The sequence below is a fragment of the Cervus canadensis genome, chromosome 29, assembly GCF_019320065.1.
Source record: "Cervus canadensis isolate Bull #8, Minnesota chromosome 29, ASM1932006v1, whole genome shotgun sequence".
In the NCBI taxonomy this organism is placed as follows: domain Eukaryota; kingdom Metazoa; phylum Chordata; class Mammalia; order Artiodactyla; family Cervidae; genus Cervus; species Cervus canadensis.
This window is the reverse complement of record NC_057414.1, coordinates 34,824,293-34,843,818: the sequence shown is the minus strand read 5'-3', so window position 1 is coordinate 34,843,818 and position 19,526 is coordinate 34,824,293. Positions and strand designations below refer to the sequence as shown.

The 19,526-nt window shown below is 51.0% G+C and overlaps 1 protein-coding gene across 1 annotated transcript; it reads right to left on the bottom strand.

Annotated features, from left to right (window-relative positions):
* Positions 1-99: 99 nt before the first annotated feature.
* On the bottom strand, positions 100-13,888 carry MS4A10 (membrane spanning 4-domains A10). Its single transcript, XM_043452369.1, has 7 exons — positions 13,797-13,888; positions 8,004-8,221; positions 7,399-7,518; positions 6,114-6,170; positions 4,049-4,177; positions 2,691-2,801; positions 100-1,070 (listed from the first exon to the last, which is right to left on the bottom strand). The coding sequence occupies exons 2-7, from the start codon at positions 8,199-8,201 to the stop codon at positions 969-971; spliced, it is 717 nt and encodes a 238-aa protein (XP_043308304.1). The 5' UTR covers positions 8,202-8,221; positions 13,797-13,888; the 3' UTR covers positions 100-968.
* Positions 13,889-19,526: the final 5,638 nt, after the last annotated feature.

Genomic DNA, 19,526 nt, shown 5'->3' with positions numbered 1-19,526 from the left:
GTGATTTTTGTGGTTGGCTTCTTTTTATGGAAAGATACTGATTTCCTGTTTATTGCAGATACAAAGTACCTGGCTAACTTTATTGTATGTGAGAAAAAAAGGCAATTTAAGGAAACAAATGGAATACAGTACAGTAAAGCAAACTCATGAAGACTGTTCCTGGATGACTGAAATTTGGGAAATGAGAAAGGTGGGTCTCTTCCCACCCCCCACCTCATTCACTCAGCCCAAGTAGGTGCAGAATTTTGAGGCTGAAACTTCACGATAACCTGTCACAGCTGGGATTCTGAACTTGTCTCTGATTTCAGAGCTTTCCAGCTGGATCACCTCACCTGCCCACCACCTTATTGTCCATATGGAGGCACTGAGGCCTGGGTGGGGAGAGGGAGGGGCAGGGAGAAACATTGACGGTTTGGTGGGAAGAGCTGGTCAGTTTCTGTCTGACTCAGTGCCTCTGCTGCCACCCATCCCATCCCCACCCACCCTGGAATCCAGGGATTCAGGTGCCCAAGTTCTTGCAGAGACCTCTCGGTAGGATGAGTTGAGGGGAGACGGTGCCTCCCTGGGTTCTCAGGGACCTTCTGTGGCTCCACTCACAGCCCCATGTGGACAGGCTCACAGAGAACCCATCACTGACTGGGGGAAGCAGACTGGTGAAGAGGGTGCCGGGGGTGGCTGGCCCAGAGGTCCACTCCTGGGGCTGGCCAGGTGGGTGGGCAGCACCCGGCTGTGCTCTGGTCCAGCAGAAATGTTACAGTGGGTGGGGGCCTGGAGATTCCTTCTGGGATGAGGGGCTGGGCTGGGTCCTTGGCTCGGCTACCAGCATGGGGCAGACATTTCTAGCAGTGACATTGTTTGCCCCTTCCTGATAACTGCCCCTTGGAACCAGTTCATATCAGCCAGGGAGATGGGGTGAATTTGGACAGTGTGGGGATCCCAGGGCCTCTTCACCTCCTCTCCTGCTCGTCCTACAGGTCGCCTTGAGTGACGTCCTCGTAGGATGGTGGAGGCATCGTTGACTGCTCCTTGAGCTCCAATGGTGAGTCAGGGACAAGGGACAGGTCATCCTCCTGCCAAAGAGAGAAGCCACTGTCCCTGATGCTCCGATGTGAGGAGCACGTGGTGATCAACAAAGCCCTTCCCGATGGTTCACTTGCTGGAGCCTCAAGTCCCCATGAAGGTGGGGAAACTGACACAAGCAAGGCCCCTTCTCGCTCTCTGACGCCTTATCAAGAAGACTTCCTGCCAGACAGCCAGGCAGTGACTGAGACAACTTATTTGCTTGGTGTGAGTAAAACTCAAATGCAAAGTCATGTCAGTGCTATGTAAAAACTCAGAACATCATGACCCTAACATGAAAACAATTGAAGTGCTAACCTTGCAGAATTACGGGGAATCTAGACCAAATATATATATACATATATATATATATACATTTTTTTTTTTTTACAGTGTTCTACAGTTAAGATTATAGTGTGATTTTTTTTTCCCCCCTTCAAAGAAATGAGCCTAGGATATCACTTTTGGGGTGGGGAGAGACTAGTCTTTTATTTCTAAATCTTTTTGGTCCCAGCCTGCCATTCTGCCAGCCTTACGGGTACTCGAGGGCTTGGCTCTGGGTGAAACATGCCTCGGCCTGAGTCCTGGATTTCCTTACAGGTGTTTGACCTTGGAAAGTGACGTGGCCTCTTTACTTATCTGTAGAATGGTTTACTTATCTGTAGAATGGGGGGAAGGTTGTGAGGCAAGCAGAAGTAACGCAGCTTAGATTAGGAGTAGGCCTTCCTACTTGGTAAGATTATCAGGCCACCTGGATACAACCAATTAGCCAATTAGGACCAATTAGCTTTCACTTAATACTGACCGCTGGTTGCCAATTAGGAAATTAGGAACGGGGCGGAAACCCCCAGGAAAGTCCCGCGCTTGCGAAGGTATTGACCAATGAAATTGCTTTGCAAACGTGTAACCAATCCGCTTCTCACCATATAAATTTGTGTAACAGCTTGGGCTCGGGGCTCTCTGACCCATACCACTGCGTTGGTTGCGGGCAGAGAGTCCTGGCTCAAGTCAGTAATAAACTTCCCTTCCTACGAGTTGCATTGTCTTGGAGGCCTTCTCTCTTCCTGCTCAGGGATTTGGACATCGGGCATAACAGGTCAGTGCCCACTTCAAAGGGCAGTTGACAAGATTATGTTAAATAAGTCATGCTTCTCTCACATGCTTAACAGACAGGGTACTTGGTATCCTTGAAGTGCTCAGTCCCTGTGATCCTCCATTCTCTGGCTCCCACCATAGCCACACCCCACAATGTACTGTGGCTCCACCAGCTTTCCCTGGCAGGTCTCCGAGCCATTACCCCTGCTGTTCCCTCTGCTACGGGTCCCTCTCCCATCCCACCTGCAGGCCCAGAGCCTGCCCGTCTCCACGGATCTCCCCCATAAGGTCTCCAAGGGCTTGAGAGCTGGGAGCACAGTGGCCTGTTGGTCTGAGCATCCGTGGCCTTTCCTCCTCAGTGGCCCCACATTTTTCACCTTGAATTGGCACCCTCCCCCATCCCGTGCCTTGTCTCCCCTACTAGACTGTGGGCTGCCTCTGTGTGTGGTCCAACTTACTGGGCAATACCCCTCTGCCTGCTGCTCCCCTTTCTGTGCCCTCCATAGCCTCATTCCCCATCTCCTGGAGGCCCTCACCTCTGCAGACAGGCGGGCATCCTTGTATGCCATGACAGCCATGAGCCCTGGAAGGAAGACCTCCACACAGGTGACACAGAGGAGGGCCAGCACTAGCCTCTGGATGCGGACCTGGGAGGGAAAGGGGAGGGAGAGGTGAGTGAGCCTTCACTGGGTGTCCACCCATCACCTGGGCATGGGCAGCAGTCAGACCTGCCGGCAAGGACAGTGGGATTTCAGCTCCCAGGTGTGCCCAGGAGGCAGGGTGTGGCTCAGCTCTATGCCCAGCACTGGGCACCCAGGGGTCCCCGGGGCATAGTGTCTGAGGGCTGGGGTTTTCTCGTGGGCCCCTGGTAGAATGGCAGGTGGTCTTCAGCATCATCTCATCCAATCCCACTTAAACGGGGATATCTAAGCTCAGGAAGAAGCAGCATCGCTTACAGCAGGGGAGGGGAAGAACTGGGTTGAGGATCACCATACAGCGGGGATACCTCTTGGGGCCGCGAGCATCCGGTCGGGAATGTGTGCATGTGTGTGTCTGTGCATGTGTGTCCATGTGTGTGCTCAACCTGTGTGAGCATGCTGGAGGGCGATAAGGGATAGTGAACCACCGTGGTCAGAACACTTGGAAACTGACCTTGAGGCCAGCAGCCACCCTCATGGAACGGCTGGCCCACCTGCTTCAGGAGTGAGTGCGTGCGTGCTAAGCTGCTTCAATCACGTCCGACTCTTTGCAACCCCGTGGACTGTAGCCCGCCAGGCTCCTCTGTCCATGGGATTCTCCAGGCAAGAATACTGGGATGGGTTGCCATGCCCTCCTCCTGGTTCAGGGGAGGCTGTGGCTAAGAGAGCACTGAGCTTGAAGTCTAGACCCCGCTGAGTCCTTGCTGCACCTCTGCCTTGCAGTGTGGCCTTGATCCACTAGTTTAGCTTCTCTGGACCTCAGTGTTCACTTCCATAAAATGGGGGTAACAAGGTGAACTTGGCTAGCTCTGCAAGGCTACTGTGAGGTTCACAGTTATTGGGGTCCCTGGGGCTATACTATTTATAGAGCCTTGAACAAAGAATCAGCAGTCCTAGATTATGGTCCTGAATTTGCTGCCAACTTGCTACTTGACCTCAGGCAGGCCCCTCCCCCTCTCTGGGCTTCAGTTTCCTCAATGATTAAAGTGGGAGCCATGAGTCCAGGCCCTGTCCAGCTCCTTGATGCTGACCAGCGAGAAGGCCAATATCATCTCCGTACCTTGGGGTGGGGGGATGGGCTGGCCACCCATGCTGGGCTCCAGATGAGGTTTTCTGAGAGCTAGAAACTTACTCTGAGCCAAGCGCAAAGCAGGCTTTCCTGGAAGTCAGAGGACCCTTGGGGGCTGGGCACTCACAGTATCATTGGGGTACGGTTTCCAGATAGGGAACTCAAACGGAGTCTCCAGAAAGAGGTCCTTGGCAATGACAAAGAGGCCAGCCAGCACGCAGATGAAGCTGATGGAGTTTGCTACGAGGCACATCTTCTATAAGCAAAGAAGAAATAACAATCATTGTCCAAAGGCTACAGACGGAGTCTAAGTCCTCTTCCCCGGCCAGCCAGTAGCTCACCCTGGGACCTCAGGAAAATGTTGCCCATCTCCAGGCCTGAGGCTCCTCACGCTAACATGGCTTTCTGAGCCAGCTGACCACCAAGGAAGCCCCCACCAGCCCTCATCTTCTATGGTGGGGTCCCCAAGCTCTGGGTTCTGATGCCTGATGATCTGAGGTGGAGCTGACGTAGTTATAGCAATAAAGTGTGCAATAAATGTAATGTGTTTGAGTCATTGTGAAACCTTCCTGCCACCCTCCCCCCCCCGCCCCAATCTGTGGAAAAAAAGCCTGTTCTATTGGATGGGATCAAGAGAACCAAAGGACTGCTGCTGGGTCCCTAGGTTTTGTAACAAAGAAGGATGTTCCCACCACCATCTCCCTCTCAAAGCTGTCCCCAGTCATCTTGGCATCAGATATGCCAACTGATGCTTGCAATGCGGGAGACCTGGGTTCTATCCCTGGGTTGGGAAGATCCCCTAGAAAAGGGAACAGCTACCCACTCCAGTATTCTGGCCCAGAGAATTCCTTGAACTGTATAGTCCATGGGGTCGCCAGGAGTTGAACATGACATGTCTGAGTGACTTTCACTTTCACTTTCTCAGGCATCCAAATGCCCCCCTCCTCCACAGGAAAGGCCAGGACGAGCCCTGATGGTCCCCTATCCTCTCTCACTCAGATCTGCCTCCTCCGCCACCTACCGTGGCCCCTGAAATGCCTCTGTTCGTCCTTATCTTGGGTTATTTGTGCATTATTCCATGAGCCTCTTGCCAAGTGCAAACCCCTGTAACAGGGAAAGAGTATGAACATAAGGCTCCTCCAAGCCCTTGTGCTAGAGTGGATTTCTCTGCAGAAGGTGTTTCCCTAGGCTCAGGTGTAGGAAGTGGGGACGCTTTTGGTTCTGCAAGGGGCCCAGCCCAGGAGGAAGAGCCAGGGTTTTGCCAAGTATCTCCTGCCTCTGCTCTAGGTAAATATATACCCTTCTGATGTGATCCCTGAGAGGGCAGAGGGCAGCCACCACCCAGCCCAGGCTGGGGGGCCATGAGTGTGGACCCAGCCAAGGCTTGGGGGTGGAGGGTGGGCTGAGGCCATGACACAGGGTTGGTGGGCTGGTCCTTCCACCCCCCCATCCAACTCCATCCACCCAGGCTTGTGAGGGTGCCCACTCTGCCTCCCTCGGCCACCCCAGGCTAGAAAGATGCTCAGACACCTGCTGCCCAAGCTTAGTGCCTGGGCGAGGGAGACAGGAGGTCCAAGGAGCTGTGGGGACACAGAAGCCAGCCATGGCAGATCAGGGAAGACTACTTGGAAGAGGAGACATGTAAGCTAAGCTTTGAAGAATGATCAGAAGGAAAGTCAAAGCCGGAAGAGAATGCCCAGTGGGGAGAGGGTAAGGTACTCTGGCAGAAGATAGTGCAGAGCAGGCAAGAAAGAGTTGTGTCTGGCTGGGCCTTAGGGGTGAGATGTTGGTGGACTCCCAGCTGTGACCTGGCTTTCGGGACTCGCAGACTTGCTGACATGGGAGGTAAGCCGAGGGCACAGGGGAGCCGAGGGGTGATTGCCAGAATAGTCACCCAGGCTGCTGGATGAACAGGCTGGGTGACACCTCCAGGCCTGGCCTGATGGGACAGTGGCCAGAGCTGGGGTGGTGGAAGAGCAGCAGGTGGAGAGAACGGCAGGGTGTCGGGGTGAGAGGCAGACCTCCACGACAGGGGCTTTTCTGCTTGGACCCTCTGTGCCATCCAGAAGGCTTGTACCCATTTCTGGCAAATCCTGGCGAACTGCCTCTGGAATCCCCACTATACACGATGCCCTTTGCAACGTTAGCCCATCCTTGGGATGGGAGAGAACGGTCCTAACCCTCCAACTTACCAGATAATTTTTCTGAAACGACTCCATTGTTATTGCCAAGATCCCGGAAATGAGGAACTGTGGAACAGATTTGAAACAGTCTTAAGAGAGAGGCTGGGGTTCCTTGAAACCCACAAATTCCCTTCCCACTATGGTCTTTAAAAAGACAACCTGTGGGGGCTGGTGGGATAGGGAACATCATTCCTCCAACAAAGGGAGCTCACCTGCCCCCACACGGTCCATCCCAGGCCCCGCTCCAGCCAGGCTACTCTTCTCTCCAGCTTCCCTAGTGTAGCAGCCCAGACCACCCCTCTGCAAGCAACTGAACTATGGCTCCCATGCCAAGCCTCGCTCCTTTCTTGGATCCTACAGTTTGGAGGGTATTAGCTCTTGGTTCCAGGGTCTCTGGTATTTTTCTTCAATTATTCTTTCATATGTGTGCTGAGCACCTACTATGCACTCATCACTGGGAGTACAGGGATGGGTAGGCACCCATGTGGGGACAGTAGTTTCCCCGCTGTGCACTGAAATCTCGGATGGGAGCCGTGGGAACAGAAGACTGAAGTGGCAGCGGGCGAGGGGCCAGGACACGTGTCTAGGAGGTTGTCTGGGAGCTGGTAATGGGTGTAGAAGCAGGACTCCACTGTGACCCGGGATAGAAGAGGATGCCCTGGGGATCCTCCAGGGAAGGTGTGGGCAGTGGTCTCCTCTCTCCTCCCACCCTGACTGAGAGCTTTGTGCCCTGCAGACTGGCCCTGACAGAGACTCCGGGCATCAGGGATGTGTGCCCGGATCCAAAGGCCTCCGAGGAAGCCTGGGGAAGGTGCGGCTGCCCCAGCTCACATTCACCCTCCTCTGCGCTGGATGCACTTGGTAATTAGAGGAAGGTGCCAAGATCTTCCCTGGTGGCTCAGCAGTAAAGCATCCACCTGCAATGTAGGGGACCTGGGTTCAATCCCTGGGTCAGGAAGATCCCCTGGAGGAGGAAATGGCAACCCACTCCAGTATTCTAACAGTCCACGGTGTAACAAAGAGTCAGACGCGACTGACACAACTTAGCACGCATGCACCACTGAGAGCCCAGGGGCTGCTCCCTTGGGCTGCAGGCCCGCAGGAGCCCCTGGGAAGAAGCTGCTTCCAGTGTAACTGAGATAGTGGACGTGGAGCGAGGAGGCTGGGCAGGGGCCGAGGCGGCCTCGCTGCTATTCACTCACTCCACCCCACCCTGCACCCCCTCCCGAAAGCCAGGTCCTCGGGGCCTGCCTGCGCATCCCCAAAGCCGGCCCATATTTTGACATCTACTCACAGAGGCAGCCCCCCAGAAGGGATACCAACACTTCTGGACCACCAGGTGAAGGTTCTGGACGGCAGCCACCAGGTAACCTCCAATGAACAAGTACACCAGAGCGATGACCACGTGGACAGCCTGGGCGAGACAGGGGCAGGGGACAGAGAGGCGCTGTCGGGGAACTGGCCCTGATGGAGGTCGTTGAGCTCCTGCCCCAGCAAGCTGCAAAGAGCTCACTTCCTGCCTTTGAAGGGATCCTGGTGGGCCTGCAAGGAAGGACCGCTCCTCGGGAAGACAGGTGGGAGTCACGCACCTGTCCTACCGCCTGTGGCCATGGCAGTGTCTCTGGGAGCTGGGGGGATGGAAAAGAGAGGGGAAGGGGAGGAAGCTTCTTCTACTGAGGCTTCTATGAGCCACACGGAGCCAGTGTCGTGTGGATGTAGACTGCCTCTCCCATCCCTCCATGGATTTTTAAATCTTAAAATGAGTGTTAAGTACGGTCTCAATCCCCCTCCATCCTCAGGTCTCCCTGCATTACCACCCCCACCCCTGCTCCACGTGCCACCTCTACTCCATTCCCTGCCCCCGACCCCAGCACCGCCCTGTAGGAAATGGACACTCACGCCCAGCTCCTTGAGAACGCGACTACTCTTCCTGGGCTTCTCTCGGTGCCAGTTTGGAGGTGGGAGGTCAGGCTGGGTCACCTTCTGAGGTAGATCTGTCAGGCCAGGCGGGGTAGGGCTGAGGGCCTCCTTTGATGGGGGCCCTTCAGCTTCCGACCTGGGAGTAACTGTGGATGCTTCATTGGCTTCTGCTGCCATGACTCCAGCTGAGGACCTGGCTGCTGGCCAAGGAGAAAGGCTGGATCAAAACTGTCTCATTTCTCAGGCTCGTGCCTGGGTGCCTGTCCCATCTGCCCTCTGGACCAGGACTTTCCAGAACAGCAGCTGGCCTGAACTTGCTTTGACCTGGAATCCGCTGGGTCTGGGAATGGGGAGAAGCTGACTCACAGCCTCTGCCCCTTCTGGGGCAGAAAGACAAGGACCATACATACTTCCCCATCATTGCAAGACAGATTGATCCCCACCCAAACTGGCTGACTGCAGTTTGGCCAAGAGCCCAGGGTGCAGGAGGCTTGGGCAAGTGGGGGAGTCTTTGTAACCAGCCCCCATCCATTGGCTTCAGTTCAGTTCAGTTCAGTTGCTCAATCGTGTCCAACTCTTTGTGACCCCACAGACTGCAGCACGCCAGGCTTCCCTGTCCTTCACCAACTCCCAGAGCTTACTCAAACGCATGTCCATTGAGCTGGTGATGCCATCCAACCATCTCATCTTTTATCGTTCCCTTCTCCTCCTGCCTTCAATCTTTCTCAGCATCTGAGTCTTTCCCAATGAGTTGGCTTTTTGCATCAGGTGGCCAGAGTATTGGAGTTTCAGCTTCAGCATCAGTCCTTCCAATGAATATTCAGGACTGATTTCCTTTAGGATGGACTGGTTTGATCTCCTTGCAGTCCAAGGGACTGTCAAGAATCTCCAACACGACAGGTCAAAAGCATCAGTTCTTCGGCGCTCAGCTTTCCTTATAGTCCAACTCTCACATCCATACATGACTACTGGAAAAACCATAGCTTTGACTAGATGGACCTTTGTTAGCAAAGTAATGTCTCTGCTTTTTATTATGCTGTCTAGATTGGTCATAACTTTTCTTCCAAGGAAAAAGTGTCTTTTAATTTCCATTGACTTAGGATGAGCCAAAAGAAGGCAGATGGGAATCAAACAATTGTCCTACCACCCGGGGTGATGGTGGTGGCTCTTGGGTGTGGGGCATTAGGGAATAGAAGGGAAGGAAACTTCTGCTGAGGGCTTACAAGGAGCCAACAGGGAGCCAGGAAGCCATTTAGCAATGACAATAAATCAACATTTACTAGAGTTTCCTCTGCTGCAAGCACCAGGATGAGCATTTTAGATGCATTACCTGATTGTATCCTCATCTCAACCCTATGGGTTGTTCTTCCTCCCATTTTGCAGATAGGGCTCAGAGAGGTTAAGCTGCCTGACAAAGGTCACACAGCCAGTAAATGACTGGACTGGGACTCAAAGCTCAGCAGACTGGCTCCAGAGCTTGGGGGCCTCCATCTTTTATGCATAGTTGCCTTAATGAATAAAAGTGAATGCTCTGGATGTTTTAACAGGCATGAGAAAGGGGTTGGGGGGAAACTTTGCAGGAGGCTGAAAGTGCCACTTGCTGAGGGGCTGGATGACTCTATTGTGGGTTGATGCCAGGGCACTTCAGGGCCTGGGGGCTTGCTGGTGACTCAGTGAGAAAAGAGTTGGTGGGGGGCTGGGTTTGGGCTGTTCCCATTATTTCTAGTAAAAAAAGTGGCGGGGGGGGGGGTCATAGTCCTCTTGATCTTAATTCTGTGTGAATTCAGGAGATCCTGCTTGAGCATCCACATTTTGCTGTTTTCCTATCAAGGAGGAAGAGATTCGGGAAGAGGGAAAGAAGCTGGGAGGCACAAGTAGCCCAGGTGACTAGATCCTGGGCTGCGAGTCCTTCAGAGCCAAAGGGCCAGATGGGGCCCCAGGGTTGGTGAGCACCGGCTCCCTGTAGGCACTACCCGGGAAGGCATTTTTGCATGCTGACCTCTCGATTCTCTGGAAGCTGACTAACTCTATTCCACAGAAAAGGAAAGAGGCTTGGAGAGGTTAAGTGCTTTGGCCAAAGTCACACAGCAAAGCAGTGCCTGGAATTAGGACTGCGTGTGTTGGTCCGACTCCAGCTCTGTGCCCAGGCTGCTGGGATGTGTGATCAGTATCTCCGCCGGCCTGTGGTGACACCCCCTGGTTTAGCAGGGATGGTTGAGGAGGCTGGGCCCCCCTCCTGGCTGGGCTCCAGAAGCAGAGCCCAGAGACGCATGGTGGCATGACTCTGCTCTGGGACCTGGGCCAGCTCTGCAAGGGAATCCATCCCTATGCCAATCCCCAGGGCCCCTCTGACACAGTGAACTGGACCCAGGGCTGCGGTTTTGGCAGAGGCCAGTATCATCATCCACTGACTGTAACCAGGCTTCTCCCCTGCACCTGGACAGGCCGAACCTAGACCTGAGCCTCAGTGCCTCTGGGAAGCACAAAAGAAGGAAGGCTTCTTGGTGGAGGTTGTCCAGGGAGATAAAGTGAATGTCCCATCACTGGAAGGGTGCTTCTACTTGGCTTTCACTTTTCAGGAAGCCAAAGTAACCTTTCTCAAAGTATGTTCCATGGAACAGTGGTCCTAATGGATCAGTAGCAAAAGGGTTCCATGATCAAATAAGTTTGGGAAACCCTGGATATCTATCTTCATTCCCCTCTTTAGCATGTTAAAGGCTCTGAGAATTCCTGCAATGGAATAACTTTAATAATATTTAGGGCATTTCCCAAACTTAAAAGGCCATGATAAATGAACATTTTTTTTTTTTCTCATAGTCCAGTGAATCTACACACTTGGTACTCTGTGGGGAATATTTATGGCAAGTGGCTCTAAACTTATAAACTTTAAATTCTGGTCTTCTTTGTGGCTCAGATGGTAAAGAATCTACATGCAGTGTGGGAGAACCAGGTTCGGTCCCTGGGTGGGAAAGACCCCCTGGAGAAGGAAATGGCCATCCATTCCAGTATTCTTGTCTGGAGAATTCCATGGACAGAGGAGCCTGGTGGGTTATAGTCCACAGGGTTGCAAAGAGTTGGACGTGACTGAGTGACTAATGCTTCCACTTGCCCTCTTTTTGATTTTCTCATGTGCATATCATGGTGGAGGCAGGGATTGGACTGTGGTCTCTAGGGTCAGTTCCAACTCAGTAATTTTCTCATGAGACAGAAGGAACTTTAAACAGCAGGAGGGGAGAGAGGTGCAGAGGGCAGGTATAGATAACCAAAGTCTCTTGTTTGTGAAGCTGAGATCCTGCTCTCTAAGAAGGACGTGGACTCTGGGTCCTCAGGAGGCAGGTGCCCTGTTGTTCTGTCCGCTGCATGGCCAGAACCTGGCATAGGCTGCTCAGGGGTGGAGGTGGCTGGGAGGGGAGATGGCAAGAGACTGTCATGGGCAGTGGGAGGAACATTTTTAGCCTTGTCCCTTCTCCAGCCCCCTCAGCCAGCTTAGGACTCCCAGGTCCAGCCAGCCTGACACCGCAGGGAACCAACCGGGGCCCATGTATCCCCTTTGTTCCTTTGGCTCCCAGGGACAGGGCAGGCAAGGACAGTGGGAGGTAGGACCCTCCAGCACCACCCCCTTCCCGAAGAATGGTCCAGATCATGAGTGCCAGACAAACCCGGGCAGGATTCTGGCTCTGTTCCCATGAACTTTGACCTTGGGCAGGTCAAACGAGATGATAACATCTCAACATCTTAGTTTCCTCACCTGTTACGTAAGGAGGGCTGGTGCCTATCCTGGGGGTAGGGGTGGGGCGGGGCTGTGAGGCCTAAGCAGGGTAACATGTGTAACATGCGGGGCCTGACGCTGGCCGGCACCACCTCCTGCCTGTTGCGTGCCTAGAGTACTGCCATCGGGTTCCACTTTGTCCTGACTGGTTCTCTGTTAAGATCTGAGACACCCTGGTCTCATCATCAGGAGGGGTGATCATGGGGGGAGACAGCGTGAGAGCCTCTGGGCTCTCGGGGTTGGGGAGAGGGATATAGGGAGGGCAGGAGACCACCACGGATATAGAGCTAGTGCTCAGAGATTTATCTCCAGAGTGCTGAGTTCAAGACCACGGGGACCCAGGCAGCAGTGAGTAAGATCTGGCCATGGGAGTCTGTGATCAAGCAGGCAGAGAAAACCTGTACTGTGGAGGCAGGCTTCTCAGGATGTGTGTGTGTGTGTGTGTTTGCATGCATGCCAAGCAGAGACAGGCAGGGCTGAGAGACACAACACAGAGACACACCATGTGACCGAGGGGATGATGAGGGGACACATGCAGAGGATCAGGGTTCAGTGGATACCAGTTAGAAATCGGCCACAAACTCACCAAAGCCAGCCTCCCCCCAGGGTATCAGAACAAGGTGCTGGTGCAGAGGGGTTCACTGTCAGGAGCCAGGGTCCCTGAAGGAGACAGCGCCTCTGTTCTGAGATGGAGTCAGACCTGGATTCCAGCTCTGGCCCCGAGGGGTCTGGGGCACCTCCCTTCCCTCTCTGGGGCTCTGTGTCCTCAGCATTGTCTCTGTGTGTGAGTTACTGGGGTTGGAATGGACACGACCAAGGCTCCTCCCAGTTCCTGTGGTCTGTGACTGGCAGCAGGATGGGGCTCTAGGTGGTAAATTCCTCCCCAGGGAGAGATCCTGTTGGTTCTCCCTCCTTCCCAGATGCTCTTTACTGGGGTGGGGGTGCCCATTTCCAGCTACCATAATTGTTGACTGCTAAGGGCTCACAGCTGCCCCCTTTAAATTTTAAGTTTAAATGACACTCCAGGGACTTCCCTGGTGGTCTAGTGGTTTAGAATCCATCTTGTAATGCAGGGGATGCAGGTTCGGTCCTTGGTTGGGGAACTAGGGTCCCACATATTTTGCAGCAAATAAGCCTGCATGCTCTGGAGTCTATGTGCTCTAACTACTGAGCTCATCTACCACAACTATAGAGTCCACACGCCACAGTGAACAATCCCGTATGACATGACGAACACCCTGCATGCCACAACTAACACCCAATGCAGTCAAATAAGTAAATACAGATATACATATGCATACACACACACACACACACACACACACATAGGGGCTTCCCAAGTGGCTCCTTGGTAAAGAACCTGCCTGCCAATGCAGGAGACACAAGAGACTTGGATTTGATTCCTGAGTCAGGAAGAATCCCTGGAGGAAGAAATGGCAGCCTCCTCTCCAGTGTTCTTGCCTGGAGAATCCCATGGACAGAGCTTTAGTTCATGGGGTCACAAACAGTCAGACACGACTGAACCAGTAGACAACAACAACAACCATACATATAAAAGATTCTTAATCACACACACAAAGACATTCCCTCCCCCAATGCTGCAGTCAATGACTGGCTGGCATGGGATAGAAAAGGCCTACCCCCTGGCCTGATGGAGAGACCCAGTCTGTGCTTCTGGATCGACACCAGTGGGATCCACTGAAACCATCAGGCAGCTGAAACCACCTCTGTCCTTGGCTTATTTCCCCTGCCCTGTCCTGCTTCCCCTGTTCTTCTCCTGAGACTCAGTTCAGTTCAGTCGCTCAATTGTGTCCAACTCTTTGCGACCCCATGAACTGCAGCACGCCAGGCCTCCCTGTCCATCACCAACCCCTGGAGTTTACTCGAACTCCTGAGACTGCTCCCTCATAAGCCAGTTGTGCCAAATCCTTGTCTCAGGCTCCACTTCTAGATAACCTGATGGGAGACCCTCTTTCCTTGTTCACACTGTGGAGTCCACTCACCTGGCCCGGGACCTCTGCTCTGAGCTCCAGCCAGGTCGTGCCCTCTGGATCTGCCTCAGTCCCACGGAGACAGCGCCAGATCAGAACATCTTTACAACGTTAGACTTTGGATATTTTCTGTCCTGGCCCCACCTCCTTCGTGGCACAGGTGAGCTGTCAAGTCCTTCCCATCTCGCAGACCCAGGCAAGTGAAGCTCTCAGCAACTTCCGCACGTCTTTCCTTATAGTTGCAAATTTCTTTTGGAAAGTAAAATATTGACAATTGTGCAGGTCAGATGGAGTGAAGACAGTTGTAATCTTCATATAATCAGAAGTTGAACCTTTTTAAAGACCTTTAAAAAAGTATTTATTGATTAATTTGGCTGCCCTGGGTCTAAGTTGCAACATGGGGAATCTATAGTTGCAGTATGTGGGATCTAGTTCTCTGACCAGGGACGGAACCCAGGGACCCTGCATTGGGAGTGTGGAGTCTTAGTCACTGGACAACCAGAGACATCCCTAAAAGATTTTAATTCTGGAAAATTTCAATAATTCACAAAAGTAGAGAGAATGGCCCTGTCAATTCCCAGTGACAATTGTCAGCTCTCTGAATCTTGTTTCTCTATTCCCACTCCTTCCCAGTGGTAAACAAAGCTCAGATATCCTACTATTTTATTTGGAAATATTTTTGGCATGTGTGCGTGCTAAGTCACACAGAGAAATGATACAGAGCCAAGTGGCCATCCTGGATCACTGAGTCACTTCAATCATGTCTGACTCTTTGTGACCCCAAGGACCACAGCCCTCCAGGCTCCTCTGTCCATGGGAATTCTCCAGGCAAGAATACTGGAATGGGTTGCCATTTCCTCCTCCAGGGGATCTTCCCGACCCAGGGATTGAATCTCCATCTCTTGTATTGCAGGCAGATTCTTTACCACTGAGCCACTAAGAAACCTTAAACATTTTAGTATTTAAAATATAGTGAAAGTCACTCAATCGTGTCTGACTCTTTGCGATCCCATGGACTGTATAGTCCATGGAATTCTCCAGGCCAGAATACTGGAGCGGGTACCTGTTCCCTTCTCCAGGGGATCTTCCCAATCCAGGGATTGAACCTAGGTCTCCCACATTACATGCAGATTCTTTACCAGCTGAGCCACTGGGGAAGCCCATTTAAAAGATAAGGACTCTAAAAATAAGTATGACCACATGTCACAACTGAAAAGTTAAAACTGGTGAAGACCTGCTACTCCACGGGGCCTGTTTCTGGGTGATGCACTTACCCTGCAGCCAGGCAGAGCTCTGGGTTGTTAGATGGCAGCCTTCTTAGAGGAAAAGTTCAACACTGGGAGGCAGGAAAACCTCTTTTTCTCTCAGTTCTTGCTACTTACTACATATTGAATATCTACTCAGTGTTCAAAGTTCTCTGACTCTCTCATCAACATCTTGTGACCTTTGATTTGCTTGACTCAGGATCCAGACCCATAAGTTGCATTAGGCTGGAGGGTGGAGCTGTCTCACTCTGCCTGGCACCCCGTCCCCATGCTGCCCCCAGCTCGGCGGCCGCATTCGGGGAGGTGAGCAGACCCTTAACCAGGCGGTTCTGGTGAAGGAGGTATGGGCGGGCTTTGACCACCCTCAGCTCCCACCTTTTAGTGTTAGTTGCTTCAGTCATGTCTGACTCTTTGTGACCCCATGGACTGTAGTCTGCTGCGCTCCTCTGTCCATGGGATTTCCCAGGCAAGAATACTGGTACTGGAGTGGGTTGCCACTTCCTTCTCCAGGGGATCTTCCCAAGCCAGGGATAGAACCTGGATCTTCTTTATTGCAGGCAGATTCTTTACTGCCTGAACCACCAGGGAAGCCTTAGCTGACCACTCTCAGCTTCCACACTAGGCTCCTCTTTTCCCCTCTGACTTCTCCCTCTGTGCTGTTACTGCCAGGTGGGAATGGGAGTAGGGGCAGGGAAGTGATGCAGAACCAAGTGGCCACCCTGGATAGCCACCTACACTACACTTGCTGACTTCAGAGCTGACTCTGGGCCCCAGACTGCCTGAGTTCAAATCTCTCTTCTGTCACCAAATCCAAGATCTCTCTGCTCACCGCATGACAGGGCAATGAATCTGAGAAATGAGGGGTTGAGGCAAGGAAGAAACTTAATTAGGAAAGCCAACTGTCTGAGAAGATGGCAGGCTAGCGACTCAAAATAACCATCTTATCGGGGTCTGGATGCCAGGTTCTTTTATAGATCAGATGCACCCGCTCAACAAGCACAACTTTAGTTCATGGGATGAAGTTTTTCCAGAACTTGTGGCTTTTCACTGGGCTAGAAGCTTCTGCTTCACCACTTTTACTTACGTACAACATATAACACATACCTACACACACAAACCACCTCACACCCTTATTCATTAACTGACCCACTCATTTATAAAACATTTAACAATCACTTGCCACCGGCCAGGCACTGTGCCATGTGCTAGGGGGCCAGGGCTAAACAAGACACTTTGAGGAGCTGGGAGGTTGTGGTCCATAGAATAATGGCTCCAAAGATGTCCACACCTCAATCGCTGGAACCTGTGAATATGTCACCTTCCACAGTAAAAGGGATTTACAGAGTGATTAAATTAAAGGTCTTGAGAAGGGATGGTTATCCTGGCTTGTCAGATGGGTCCCATGTAATCACAGGTGTGTGTGCTAAGTCGATTCAGTGGTGTCTGATTGTCAGTCTTTACAATCCTTTGGACTGTAGCCCACCATGCTCCTCTGTCCATGGGGATTATCCAGGCAAGAATACTGGAATGGGTTACCATTTCCTCCTCAAGGGGATCTTTCCCAACCCAGGGATCGAACTTGCATCTCTTATGTCTCCTACCCTGGAGGCAGGTTCTTTACCAATAACACCATCTGGGAAGAACTTGTAATCCCAAGGGTCCTTAGAAGAGGGATGCAAGAGAATCAGGGTCAGTGAGAAAGATTGGCAGGGTTACACTGCTGGCTTTGAAGATAGAGGAGTGAGTCAGAAGCCAAGGAATGTGTCAAGCCCCTCGAGGCTAGAAAATGAGAGGAAATGAATTCTCCAGAGTCTCCCCAAGAAGTTCAGCCCTGCCAGTAGACTGCAGACTTCCTGACCTCCAGGAAGTGGGAAAGTATTAGTTGCTCAGTCTTGCCCGACTCTTTGTGACCCCATGGACTATATAGCCCATCAGGCTCCTCTGTCCATAGGATTCTCCAGGCAACAATACTGGAGTGGGTTGCCATTCCCTACTCTAGAGGATCTTCCGGACCCAGGATTCAAACCCGAGTCTTCTGCATTACAGGCTCCGTGCTGGGCTCTCAGCACACCTGCATATCTAGGGTCTTGTCCTTGCCCCTCTGGACTATCATCTGTCTCCCTGATCATCTTCACCATTGCATTCTATCAGTTTTCTGTCCACTATAGTAACTGGTCGCAGCAGTGATAAGAAACTGATATAATGCAGCGGTGGTAATGACCAGGGAGACAGGTGATAGTTTGGAGGGGCGGGGATGGAACCCTAGATATGCAGGTGTGCTGAGAGCCCAAGATGAGCCCATAAGGCTTCCTGGAGGAAGTGGTGTCTACACTGAGGTCTGAAGGAGGGCTGGAAGCTAAGTGGGACAAATAGGAGAGTGGGGGGCAGACAGGGGACAGAGGGGTGTCACAGAGGTTCAGTATGGCTGCTGCGTGAAGTGTAAGAAAAGGTAGGCACAGTCAAGGCTGCAGAAGTGAGTGGGCTGGGTTCTATAAACCTTCCAAGAGCATCTAGACTTTAGCCTGAGGGTGAGGAGAGCTCTGACTTGACTTTAGGCAGAGCAGTAACGCTTTTGTACTTAAAATCTCTCGGGCTGTTATCTAGTTCAGATATGGGCTGACCTAGCTTGGGTCTGAGGACAGAGGTTAGGGGTCAGGAGTCTGATGCCACAATGCAGGTGAAAGATGATGGTGGTTCACAGGTGCTGGGAAGGAAGATGGATGGGGACTGAGTTGAGAAAGCTAGAACAAAGAGAATCAGTGGGGCACGATTATACCTGGGGCTGAGGCAGAGGCGAAACTAAGAATGATTCTCAAATTTTGTCTTGGAAAGCCGCCAAGTCTGTAGCAACATTGATTGATAAATGGCGTGAGTTTCACTGTAGTGGAACGTGAAAGTAGATGCTGAAGCTCTCTGAGGAGAGCTCTGGGTAGAAGACAGGGATTTGAGAATGGTCAGGATGGGGATAGATGAGACCAGGGATTTTGCTGATGTCTGTCATCCTCAGAGCCTGGATACACAGCCAATAAGCACCTACTGAATAAACCATGAAATGAAGCGAGAGCAGTGGATAAGATCACCCAGGGGATGTGTAGAGTTCACAGAGGTGAGTCCAGTGCATAGAGGAGTGACCCCATGGACTACAGCCCTCCAGGCCCCTCCATCCACGGAATTCTCCAGGCAAGAATACTGGAGTGGATAGCCATTCCCTTCTCCAGGGGTTCTTCTCGATCCAGGGAAGGTTTTTAACGAATATACCACGATTTGCTAACCTATTCTATTGTGGATGAACATTCGAGATGTTTCAAGTTTTTGCCTTTTATGAGTAGAGCTCTCATAACAAACTTGTGTACATGTCTGGTTTGGTAGATATATTCACTCACTTCTGTTGGGTGTACATCCGACAACAGAATTGTTAGGTTATACTGTATGCTTTAACACATCCTGTGAAACATTTTTTTTCCTCCAAAGTGGTGGTATCAAAACATACTCCCACCAGCAATCTAGATGAGCTCCCCAAATTCATCAACATCTGAGTAGTCAGTCTTTTAAAATTTCAGCCATTTTGGCATGTTGGGGGTAGCTCTTTGTGGTTTTTACTTTGTATTTTTCCAGTGGCTAAAGATGTTGAACACACTTATTGGTCATTTTGAGATCTTTTTCTGCAGAGTGCCTCTGCAGGTTCCTTGTCCATTTTAAATTAAGTTGTCTCCTTTTTTCTTATTTTTAGGAGCTATTTATATATTTTGTATTCAAGTCCTCTGTCACATATTATGTGTTTTCAAATCTCTTTTCAGTCTGTAGAGCACTTTCATGCTTATTTTTTTAATAAATAGAACTTCTTAATTTTAATAAACACTAATTTCTAAATCTTTTCTTTTATGATTAGTTTGTGTGTGTCCAATTTGAAAAATCCTTGCAAAAAGAAAAGAAAAGAAAAGAAAAAATCCTTGCTTATCCCAAAGTACTGAAGATACTTTCTTCTTTCTTTCTTTCTTTTTTTTTTTAAAGAAACTCCTTTTAAGTTGTAAAATTTAGGTCTATGACCCATCTTGACTTAATTTTTATGTATGGTATGTGATGTAGGAATTGTGTTTCATTTTTTTCCCTATAACCAAATCCAATTGCTTCAGCAAAATTTACAGAAAAGAATATCTTTGTCCATTGAGTTGCAGTGGAGCCTTTGTCATAAGTCAAGTGAACTGTATAAGTGAAGGTCTGTTTCTGAACTCCATTGATCTAATTGTCTAGTCACTAAAAAACTATGCTGTCTTGGTTATTATTGCATTAGAGTAAGTTTTGAAATCTGGCAGTTTAAGTCCTCCACCTTTGTTTTTCTTTAAGGTTTTCTTGAATATTTTAGATCCTTATGAATATTTTAGAATTTCCATATGAACTTTAGAATTAGCTTGTCAATTTCTCCCCAGATAAAACTGTTGAAATTTTGAATGGGAATGTATTAAGTCTACAGGAAAAT

Bases quoted from the DNA above. Each gene is read 5' to 3' on its own strand.
- MS4A10 (XM_043452369.1), bottom strand. From the start codon at position 8,201: ATGGCAGCAGAAGCCAATGAAGCATCCACAGTTACTCCCAGGTCGGAA. The intron at 7,519-8,003 runs GTGAGTGTCCAT...TGTCTCGCCCAG, and splicing joins GCGTTCTCAAGGAGCTGGGC to GCTGTCCACGTGGTCATCGC. The intron at 1,071-2,690 runs GTGAGGGCCTCC...TCTCTTTGGCAG, and splicing joins ATGCCCGCCTGTCTGCAGAG to GAGGATGACCTGTCCCTTGT.